This window comes from Lagopus muta, chromosome 2 (genome assembly GCF_023343835.1).
Source record: "Lagopus muta isolate bLagMut1 chromosome 2, bLagMut1 primary, whole genome shotgun sequence".
NCBI lineage: Eukaryota > Metazoa > Chordata > Aves > Galliformes > Phasianidae > Lagopus > Lagopus muta.
In genome coordinates this window covers 101,053,841-101,066,012 of record NC_064434.1, presented here as the reverse complement: position 1 = coordinate 101,066,012, position 12,172 = coordinate 101,053,841, and the positions used below count along the sequence as shown (strand labels likewise).

Genomic DNA, 12,172 nt, shown 5'->3' with positions numbered 1-12,172 from the left:
TACAGAGTGCTTATGTTGATGGCTAATTTTGCTTTTTCTTCCTTTACTGTAACATAATTGTAAGGTACAGACAGAAAGGAATGACAGCTTAAACCAGTAAGCTTTAAACACTAGCGGTCTGCATTTTCTTCCCGCTTAGAGAGGTAAACACCATGCTGGCTGTGCCCATCTCACCTCCAGCACACAGGAAGAGCTGTCTGGTCTTTCATCTCACTTGCCTTTTAACTTTGTCGTCACAGTCAAATACAATTCTGGGCCAATCACTTCCCAATTTAAGTATTCTTCTTTCTAGTCTTAAATGGATGAGATTGACCTGTAGATTCTTAAACAGAGCCCAAACTTGCATTGTTGCTGGCCATTTTCTATTCTGTTTAATGTTTTAACTGTGAAGAGACATATTGATGCTCAAAAGAAATCTCTTGTGGAAGGAGCCCTTCTCAGTCACCCTTGGCTACTGGTCTGCAAAGTCTGAGGGTAGTTAGACACCTAGCCCTAGGGAAATTTCTGCAGCAAACTTCTCCAGATATGTGTAGAATTTCTATAATAATTACTAATGAGTCCCAGAACACTCCTTGATTTGCATGTAATCTGTTGTCTTAACTCCACCTATTAGTCTAACAAATTCTGAAATATTTCAGCTTACGTCTTGATTTAATTTTCCTATTTCTTGGCTTGTTTGCTGCTGCAAGACAGATTGATGACTGCCCTTAGTTGTCATGGTAGGCATCTCAGAAACTTTTTATTTTACAGAATCTTAGGAAATTGCTAGTTCAGTATATCACTGCTCCTTGACATAACTGGGTTCCATCTGAGCCAATGTATTGATAGATGTCAGTCAGTTCTGATAGAGTCCCAGCAGGGCAGATGGCTCTGCATGGCAAGCATTTCTCAATCTGCTGCTGGGGGTAGTAGCAGGGGATTTTGCCACCACCCCTCCCAGCATTACAGCAGTGCTGTGCAGACGTGGTTCGTGGCAAAGAGATCTGTGGGAGGCTTTCATTTCCTGAAAGTTGGGTGAAATGATTGTGCCCTGAGATTATGCTCTATGGGAGTTATGCTTGAATAGTTGCGATAGTGATGGTCATAATGAGATTCCTAGCGATGTGGATTGTTTTATTACACATAAACTTTCCTGTCATTTCAAGGGGAGACTGATTTCTTTAGCTTCCTGTGCCCTGCAAGAGAATCTCTGCAAATGGATCAGTTAGAGGCTCTAGAGAGCTTGAGATTGCAGATGTAGATAACCTCAAGTAAAATCTCTGCATTCTCACTGAATTGCTCACTCCTGTACTGTGTTTTCCCCCACTTTTTTTGTTTTTAAGATACCAGAAACAGACACACAAAACCCACCTGACATACGTTCTTTAGCGTTGCTAAGGAGAGTTATTTATAAACTCCTAATTCATTCTTTGTAGTTTATGGTTATCATTAATATCCAGATTTTGTGTAATTAAAGAATGTGACCTTTCTGCTTAATAGATCAGCTATGCTATGCTTATTGGGAATAATATATTGTCTCATATGCCTCCTGTTTGTTTTAGATCTCCTGGTTGAGATGCCTTTTCCTCGGAAGGTAGGAATTTTCTTGGGAGGAAGATGAGAAGGAAAGGTTTGGTTTTGCTGGTGTTTAGGTGCATTGAAGCACAGCCAGAAGCTAAAATATGGTGGTTGATCACAACAGTTGCTGTGGTCAGCTGTAATGCAGAATAAAACACACAAACTTCTTTCAGTGTGTTTTTGGGATGCCTTTATTCTTGTCACTGGCTGTGCTGTTTTTAATGAGTTGAAAGTTGCTGTGTTTAAGCTGAAGAGGAGGATGACCTTCTCGACTGGTAGAAATGTAATGAGGATGGGCTTCTAAGTACCTTTCTTATGTAGTGCTTAAACACTGTATTCTTGCACCCTTAAAATCTACTTGGTCAGCTTTTTCCCAGTACCATCAAGGAACCGTGCAGCAAGGCCACAGCCTTGAAAGTATTGCTTTGTTAACGAGGAATGCATCCAAAAAAGGATCCTTGTCTCTTCTCAAAGAAAGCTTAGAGCAGGAGTCAAGCTGCCTATGAAGCAGGAAAGGAACTCCTTAATAAAATAATTGTAAAGCAGCCACCTGGAGTTCTGTTTATTACTTTGATGTAATACTGTTATCAGCTGGGGAAACATACAGAGGAAAAACATTATCTTATTCTGGTCTGTTGGTACTATTGTTTGAAACCTGCCAGGGCTGATTATTATTGCTGCTAGTTCTAAGAAAGCTTTCCTCCCTTTTCTAAAATGAGTTATCCAACAAGCAGTTCAAGTATGCAGGCACCTGTGCAGTTATTCTGTGTGTCTAATAAAAATACACATGATAATGTATTTGTTTTTCACTTTTCCTTAATTGGGTGCTAGTATAATGGCGAGAGTGGCGGGACGTTTTCTGGAAAGAAACCAGAGTTTTGAATCAGATCCTTGTTAACACTTTCTGCTCCTGCCTTCTGAAAAGGAAATATTCATCATAGTATTGAGTGGGTTTCTAAATTAGTGTCCACACATGGCTTTGTGGTAGATGGTTTTAGACTAAGAATTCCCTGGTGGACGAGGCTGGGATGTGAATAGCTGCTCGTGACTGTCCATAAGTTTTAAAGAAGTACAGCTGGGGACAAGCTTTGGGCTTGCAGCCAGTTTCTTTCCCTGTTGTCAACTTTCACTTTGCCTGCTTAGTGCCAGTTCTAAGAACTTAAGTTTTTGCCTTGTGTATATAAGCTGTATTTTAATATTCAGCATTTTGATAGTGCTAACTTGACCTCACACACCTTTGTCAGAATGCTTTCCTTTTCATCTGATTTGGGTGACCTACATAAGGATTGATGTAATGAGCTTCACTATGAGCTGAGTTGGAGAAAAGATTAGATTCTTAGATAAGTTAATTTTCATTGCATCCGAAGAGTAGAAGAAATATTCTGAGTCTTAAGTACTCTGTATAGTTATCATCTTGTTCCTTGTGGTTAAAAAAAGTAAATAAAAATAGATGTCTTGTAGAGCACAAGCTTTTGAACAAATAAAAATAGAGTTGAGCATCAATCCGATCTATTCTTACGCTTTTTAGGTCATCATGTTATCTTACACTGCATGACCTAATTCCAAAGAGTAATAAGCTGTCTCATTTGATTATTGATGTTTAAAACCTTAAAATGTAAATTCCAGAAATAATTTTTTTGCTTTATGCGAGTACCAAGAATTTCAGTTCTCATACAGAAATAATTATCTTCATATACAACAAATTCCACATGTGAACACACTAAGACTTGTTTATCAAATAGACTGTTACAATAGGCTTTGGGTAGTGTTAGAGAAGAAGATATCTTTGGTTTATTATCAGCTTAGAAATTGTATGAATGCTTAAAGTATCCTAGCAGTCAGTAATGGTTGTTTTGTCTAGCTGTGGCTTTCCAGAAGGCAGAATCACTTTATTCTGTATGTTCAGTCTGATCTTTCTAGAGTCCTTCTGAAAGCATGCAGTCTTTGACTTAGGTTTGTTACCACCACAGACTGGTGCCTGCAACTCAGAATGGAGATATCTGAATCTTTTTCTTGCTTCTAGTTCCAAACAGCCTTGTCTCCTGTCAGAGATTAAGGTCCTTGTTCACCTGTGCCGTCAGAACCTTAGAAAAATGCCACCTCTATAGTTTTATCTGTGTGCATAAAGTTGCTCTGAATACTGCTTGGAAAGTACTGCAGGATTTGGATAATGATAACTAAAACACACCACCGTGTTTATCATTCTTTGTTTTAGGGCTACTGGTAGCTGCAGACTCATTTACTTCTTAGTTCAACATTTTCTTTTACCATTAAACATAAAATGAAGGGGGGAGAATGCATACATCTTCTAGAGTTTGACCACGGAAGACCATAAAATGCTCTTGCCATGTTGATGTTAGGTCTTGCTTCAATGAATTACTTCTTGCAGTTGGTCTCGATGACCCCTGTAGGTTCTTTCTAAATGAATGATTCTGTTCTGTCTTTGCACTTTGTTTTCCTCAGTTATTGAGATTTTTTTATTGTGGTATTCCCAGCTAGTGGCTTTCTCTTTGAAGATGAGTTAAATATTCAGACATCTCCTGAATGAACATGGTCTCCTCTGCAATCTCCACTCCAAACTGCAGACTACATGGATCTGCAACGCATAACATAAACTAAGCCTTAAATGCTGCCCTGAACTGGTGGGAAAGGTTCCATGGATGTTTTTGTTTTGTTTTGTTTTTCTCTCAGGTAAGGAGTAGAATGTACCTTACCTTACACATATGCAGTCATTTCTTACTTGCTACTGTATCTGCTCATAAAAGAATGTGACATTTCTTTGGGAGGGTTTGCAAGCACATGGGATGAGTTCCTGTTGTGCTGCTGAAACATACAGCCATTTAACAGCTCGCTCCCAGGCTGTTTTTATTGAAAGAAAAATGGTGGTGGTTTCTCCTTAATTTTTTTTGTAGTGCTGACAATTTGTTACTGAAATGTTCATGTTATTGTCACTATTGTAAGTGCAAATACAGAACTACAGCCATGTAGTTCTGTTCTCTAGTTAGTTTATCTTTATTTCTGTCCTTTTTTGCATTTTTTTCTTCCTTTTCTATTCCCTTAAGCTTTACTTTTCCTTTCTTAGGCATTGCGGTTCTAGGCAGTGAAAAGTGGTGAGGGCTATCATCTCAACGGGTTGGCAGCATATCTTCCTATGTGTTTTATGGGCACAGGTTTTGACCCTTTAATTTGAAAAGCAATAATTTCAAATAAAATATTTCTATCTTCTTACATAATACAACTCATATAAAGCATTGCAGGTAAATGTTTGAGAACAGACTCAGCTTTTTTAATCTCTTATGCCACAAATGTATTGACTTAAAATTTTGACAGCATCTGGGCATCATTTCAGCAGGTGTTGTATGAGAGCATTAATATTACACACATGCTCCCCTGAATTTGTTTAATGGCTTTTATCAGGCAAATGCTTCTACCATCAGCAGATATTGATAATGCCTTTTATTTATGTTAGTAGATGCGGTAGATGCAATAGCCAGGACTGTTGCACTTCAGTTGGTTTTCTCAAAATGTTTTGGAGGCATTGTCATTTTTTCTTTCCTTAAAACAGGGCTACGTTTATGTGAGTGTTTCTAGGGCAGAATTTTCACAATGCTTGCTTAGCACAGAAGGTTTCCAGGCAAAATTATGAGTGTTGTCATGTTACTCCTTTAGGGAGAGGTAACATCAGTGCTCCTGCCCTGCTCCTGGGCCTTGCTGCTCACATCCACGCTTCCCTCAGGTGCCCTCCTTGCCAGCCAGATAGAAGAAGGGAGATTTTAATTCTTCCAGTGCCTGCTGTGAAGTGTGAGTGAATGAGTGCATCTCTGAATGTCATCTGTGCTAGGAAGGTGATCTTGGAGCAGGACTCTTGCTATCCTTCTAAATCTGCTGTGAAAAAAATGAGTACGATTCCTTTCTGCTTAGCCAGTCTCTCTGTGTTTCAGCCAAACTGACCTTTACTTCCACGCTACCCCCACAGACTTCTGTCGTCTTTGCACTGGTAATATGTTATATGTTCAGCAGCTTCTGCTGGTTTTCTTTTAAGAACCCAATTGGGGTTTTCCCATTGCCCTTTTCATCGCCTACGAAGAGATCAAACCTCTGCGCTTTGATTTTTTTTTTTCTTTTGCTTATTATATTTTTTCTGTGTTCTATGGGGCAGTTTTGAACTATTGTATTTACTACGAAGAACAAGAAAAAAATATTGCTGTTCTGACATGCCTCACGTTCACTGTGAAATGAGAAGAGGCTTAAGATGCTCGAAATCCCTAAGTACCAGGGATCAGCAACAGAATTAGTAATTACTCTATTCGACTGTAGACAAGGAAATATGGGTGTGAATATAGAGGCGTGCAGTGTTTGAGCACACTCTGGTGCCAGAGTTTGGTTGCGAGGGAGCATTGCTCGGCTGCTGCAAGGCCCGCTTCAGAGCCACAGCTCCCTGCCATGGCTGTGTGAGAGGGAAACTGGGAGCTCTTCTCCCGTAGGCTTTCTCTTCCCGCTTCTGATGCCTTGTGGTTTGCTTGACGACAGTATTTCTGTCAGAGGTGTCACAAACACGTAAAATTCCATGGCTGAATCATGGGGTGCGGTCAGTCACCTAGTAAGGCATCAACAGCCTCCAGTGGGAGCATGATGCCAGAGCTGTGCTGGCCGTGCCATGGGGACATACACTGCAGGTCATGCATTGGTATTTCTCTGTGTAATGGATAAGCATCCTTCAGAGACAGAGAAGTCCTCCAGTGCTAGTGGGTCTGTCAAGTAAGTAACGGGGGGGCAGAGGGTGAGTAAGCTGGTCTGGCTTAACTTAGTAGTTTTGTTATTTTAAAAAATGTTGAAGGTTTCACTCACTGTGCTCAATCTCATGTTGCTGCAAGCAAAAAGGCGGAGTTGGAAAAGAACAAGAAGGCACTGAGATAACTTCTTCAGACTGTTGTTGGTTAGGCGTCACTAGCATAGCAGCTTGGGCTATGACAGGGTGCATAAACCTACATAAATGCAATTCTCTTATAATTTATGTTTGGGGAATAAAAGCTCGTGAGATTATTATCTGGAAATGTAAAGAAAGAATAGTTTTAGAACTTTTTGTGTTATGAGCATGGACTGTCTTAATACTTGAAGGATGCAGAGTATGTGTTTTTGCTATGGTGGTTTTGTTTAGTTTTGTCTTTTCATGCTAATACATTCAAGAAGACTGCTTATTCTACAGTATTGCTTTTCTGGCCATCACTTGTACATCATGTTTCATCCAGTTCAAAAATGAAAAAGCATTAAAACAAAAAATAAGTCTGATTTTTTTCCCCTACAGTTATGTGTCTGCAGAAAGTACAGCTTTTACTTTAGCAGAAAACAAGGCTTTGATTTATTTATTTTCTTGAAGACTTTTGTGTTGGTCTTTGTTAAATTACTGTTATTGCATTGTGAAATCCTAGTTGTAGGATGTCTAATGATAAACAGTTCCTTTATTTGCTGGATATGTTGCATAATTAAAAATACATATAATTTTACATATAGGAATCAAATGTAGTAAATAAATATCTTAAAATGGTATCACACTTTCTGCGTTTCCTCCCCTCTTTAAAGCTACTTCATGTTCTGTCTTCTTATTCCATTGTACCAAAGGATTTATGTACTGAAGTATTCCTGAAATATTTTGGAAAAATCTGCCATGAGTTTTGAAGTAAATGCCATATTTTCTAAGGGTTTTCTTAATAACCTCTGTTTAATAGCAGAGCTCCAGTGGTCCTTGTTACAATAGTTTTACAGAGGTAAAAAGCTTGAGCTAATAGGGTAATAAAATTAATATAGTGAATAACATCTGCAAATAAAGTGAAACCCTATTTTAATCACTTTTCTTAAAGAAAAAACAACTTGTGGTGTAGCTGCTGTGTATGTGTATTGAACAGAGGTTAATTCATTTTTGCTTTTAATGTGCTTCTTAATGTGGACGCAGCATTCATAAAACTACGTTTCATCAAATATTCCCTGTGCTTTAGCACTTTCCCCACCCTTGCCTGACTGGGTGCATTTATCTGAGAATCTGTGGTTTTTATGGTATAAAAAACGCCCTACAATTCTAACTTACAAACTTTTGTTGTTATTGTTATTGACAGATGATGATGTACCTGCAGATATGGTTGCAGAAGAATCAGGTCCTGGTGCACAAAATAGTCCATACCAACTTCGCAGAAAAACTCTTCTACCTAAAAGAACAGCTTGCCCTACAAAGAACAGTATGGAGGTAACTTGGTTTGGTTTCAACTGTGAAGTAGTAATTGTCTCAGAATAGACAGCGTTTTCTGTAACTTACCTAATGACCAAATTAATTCTGATTTATTTTGTTAAAGGGTGCCTCCACTTCAGCTACTGAAAACTTTGGTCACCGAGCTAAACGTGCCAGAGTATCTGGAAAATCCCAGGATTTATCAGGTAATAACTGTGCGAAGATTAAGGGGCAGAATACATCTTTGATACCCAGCCCCCTCCCCAATTTCTTTGCTCTTTTCTCCAACTGAGAAACTTCAGTAAAAGGACAACTAGAAGCTTCTTCTGACCTTGAGATTTGGAACCATGGTTTTAGTCTGACTTTAGAATCTGGTCCCTAGTACAGATTTTTATTTCAAACCTTCCATTTTACATCCCCTCCTACATGCTGTCGTTCTCTCTTTGAATTTCTGTAACTATTTAAGAATCATTTAACCATAGGTTTGTGTACTTGAAATGACCAAAACCAAACATCAGCTTGTAATTTTAATTCCAGTTTCATTTCCCAATCTGATACTGAAAGCATGGTGCAAAGACTTACTATCATAAGCTCAATTTCTCTCAACCTTTTCCTTCAAGGTTGTTCTCTTCTGATACATTTTTCATTATGCTCTTACTGACCTCCTTACTTTATTGACGTGGGTAATTTTGTATAAAATCCTCACACCACACACGACACTTAAAAGGGAATTTTCCACATGTTTGCTGCATGTTGCTTTTGTTGCATTACTGAGCTCATTTGGGCAAGGTACTGGAATTGTGGAGGCTTCTCCAGCATGGAATTGTAAACTGTTTTTTGTAATTGTACTTTTGAGATTGTATTGAAACCAGTCACAGCTGGACAAGGGAGTGTTCTTGTCAAACTATTTGCTATTAATATCTCTCACAATATGGATGGTGGTTACTCTTTTTTCCCTTTGAGTTTTCTGAGATGGGACTCTAAATTTGTGCCAATGCTAATTGCTACAGTATTTTCTTGCCTTTTTGTTGTTGTTAGCATAGATAATGGTAGCTATTGTGACTGAGTAAGCATGAGATTTTCTGGAATATCATGAGTGGAAATGGTATGTTATCATTTGGAACATATATCTGTTTACTTAAGAACTGTAGATGAAATGAAGGTGTGGGTCTAGTAATGCAGGGTTATGTCTGGGCAGAGATCCATTCTTCCTTGTATGGACTCTGAGAAGTGCTTTCAAGTGTGTCCGTCTGGATGAGAATCAGAAGCTGAAGAAGACCATTCCTAATTTTCATCCTTATTTCAGAACAACTGCTGCTCTGAAATAGTTGCTATTTCGAAATTTTAATGTGTTCTTCCTGACAGTATTCCAAAGTTTTTTTTTTTATTATTTCAAGTTTTGACTTTTTTTTTTTCCTTTTCTCTGCAACTCTGTGCCCAAGTAGTCCTGGTGCTAAAGGACAGTGGCTTCCAATCCTGAGACAGGAAGATTAATGAATATAGTCATCTTGATGAGAAAGTCACACGTTACAGAAAACGTGCAAACCACTTCACTTAAGCCCTTTTCAGTAGAATAATAAAAAATGAAGAAAATAGAAGTTTAGATAAGAAAAAAGTATTATTGAGCTGTGTTTGTTACATCAGACGCATAAGCAAATTTTAAATTCAGTTCTGACTGTCTCCTTGTATCAACTGAGCTGTAAATGTCTGCTTCCGCTGTGGTCTTTCAACCTTCAGTACCACTTGTCTTCTGTTCTCTTCCTTTTTGTTTATTATTGCACAGGGCTTTTGTTCCTCTCACACCATAGTCCATAGCCCATGGCTCACAGAACTTACTGCCTTTTTGGATTTTTTTCCTTTTGCTAAAGATTGATATCCAAAATCACGTATGCCTTGTTTTCTGACATCTGTTTCTTAGCAAGAAAATATGTTTACTAACGGCCTGTGTTCAAAGCAAAAGCTGTTAGTCACTGTCCTCACTATTAAATGGACAAAAATTGGGATCCATACTATACATAGTTTACATCTCAAGATTCACAGGATGGCAATCATAGAATCATAGAATCACAGAATCACCAAGGTTGGAAAAGACCTAAAAGCTCATCCAGTCCAACCGTTCACCTATTCCCAATAGCTCCCACTAAACCATGTCCCTCAACACAACATCCAGCCTTCCATCCAATCTTCACGTCTGTACAAAGGCTAATTCACTTTCAGGCAACTTTTCCTGCCCTCCACCTTGGTAATGCTGTAGTATCAACAGAAGTAAAAATAAAAATAGAAAAATAGAAAGAATTTGAATTCAAGCACATCCTGTGGAAAAAGAATGACGTAGTCAGCTATGTTTCTAATTTTTAACTTTTTACTATATTAGCTCTTGATTAATAGTCATCAGTATTTGAATTGTCATGTTAGAGTAGTGGTCAGGGTTGGTAAGAGCCTCTTAAATTTTGTCTTTTTTAACATTTACTTTTATTCATATTGACAAGATGAAGGTTAAGTATGAAAGCTTTTCAAGCATATGAGATAACGTACTGCTATTCCTGGCAGCTGGAAAACTAACAATTCTGCTTTAGTGTAGTTTTAAAGGTCTGTTTTTGTAAACTGCTGAAAAGAGCATGCCTGCACCTTGCCTCTGACTGAGCAGAAAGGCAGCTTGAGTGTCTTACTTCTGAAGGAAGTAAGGTAGAAGTAAGGTAAAGGTGGAAGAGGACAGCAAATGCTTGTAAAAAAAAACACTCCATTTTGTGAGTAGTGCCTAATTAAATGCCTTCCAGTTAAAATTGCTAAGCAAATTGCAATATGTGATGTTGTTGGTTTTTCCTCAAGAAGAAATTTTTTTGTGTGCTGTCAGAGTTGGCTACTGTTTCTTCCAGTTACAGAAACACATTTAGGTATAGTTTTTTCAATCTTGTGTTGTGGCCTGGGAAGGAAACAGAAAGAAATTCTGAACAATGGGAGACACTATACAAGTGAACTTCCCCTTTCCATTCAAACTTAGTCAAGTCTTAACTTATATGTAAACATAAAGGAAGATGAAGTTCTGCAGGCTGTTTAATCAAGAAACCAATTGTCTAAGGAGGAAGATAATATTGCATGCCTCAAACATCAGTGTGTTAAAAGCAGAAGACGGGTCATGGGAGGTCTCTGAGAATATTTACTGTCCTGCGTTCACAACATTACGTTTTAGCTTTTAAGACTGTATCTCCACATCTAACTGGAATGCTACCAGAAAAAGATGAATTCAGAAGCAATGCCCAGCAATCCTGTGATGCATTTCAAGGGTAATTAGGACTGTAGAATGAGTTGCTGTTGCCTGTTTGATACACAAAAAACTTCAACTCCAGTGGAAAAATACCTTCTTAAAAACCAGCACTTAATGTGCAGGTAGCATTTTTGGGTGACTCCTGGCTGTACTCACCTCATGAGTTGGCACATGTTCCCTATATCTTGGGTTCTACAAGTCTATCTTGAACATAAGACCTTTCCAGACTACTTGCTTGCACTGCATTAGTTTTGGTAATCTACTGGCTTTAGCCTGTAAGATTTTTATTATTAAAAATAATAATAAAATGTATGGCATTAATAATACTGCTACTGGAAAGAACCATCTTGCCTGACTTCTGGACATTCATTCCTGTCTCCTTCCTTGCACCCATGCTGGTGGTTCTGTATCTTGTTAACAAGCTGCACTGAAGAGTCGGTCCAGAAAAATGTTAATGTGGAGGGGGGCAGGTAAGAACGAGGAAGAAGTTCTGGTGGTTCTTCCTTCTCTCCGTGATCAATACTAGCAATTTAAAAATTTATTTTGAGAGAGAATGGTGAGACTTTTTCCTTTTGTACAGCATTGATTTTTGTTTGACTGGAGTGATGTAGAGCTTCTGCCCCTCTCTTGTTACTATAAAGACCAGCAGGGGAAATTGGCTTTTGTGAATTACTTGTTGCACTGTTGTATGTCACCCAAGGAACAGGTTTAGGGGAAGTCACTGCAGAGTCAACAGTGTTTCAGAGTTTCTGCCATCTTGTGTATGTGAGAGGGACCTCATTTGAAAACTCTTTTTCCAAATCTAACTCCCTCAAATTTGGTAATCTTCTGTCTGAGGGTCACTTCAGCGTTTCTCTGTAATAGTCAAAATCACAGTTGTATTGCTCCCTTGGTTTAGATGTTCTAGGAAAAAATTAATAATGCAAGGAGCATTACATGGGTGTAATTGCATTATGAATACAGCAGAAGCTCTTAATGCCTTGCATACAAATCCACTAAAAGTTGGAAGCTGTTCTGTATGGTTCTGCCTGAGAAGAGATCTTAAAGGCAATAACCAAACAAATGACCTCTAAAAACAAAACGACCCTGTTGCAAGGATACCTGCCATGGAAGGTCCTCATGAGAATGCA

The 12,172-nt window shown here is 38.5% G+C and overlaps 1 protein-coding gene across 3 annotated transcripts in view; it reads left to right on the top strand.

Moving 5' to 3' along the window:
* Positions 1–12,172, top strand: part of FBXO11 (F-box protein 11) — a 64,530-nt gene that overhangs the window by 25,047 nt on the left and 27,311 nt on the right. For all 3 annotated transcript variants that reach the window (XM_048937102.1, XM_048937101.1, XM_048937103.1), the window contains exons 2-3: positions 7,668–7,795; positions 7,902–7,983. In XM_048937102.1, the coding sequence (XP_048793059.1) occupies positions 7,668–7,795; positions 7,902–7,983 (210 nt within the window). The remainder of the gene's footprint in view (positions 1–7,667; positions 7,796–7,901; positions 7,984–12,172) is intronic.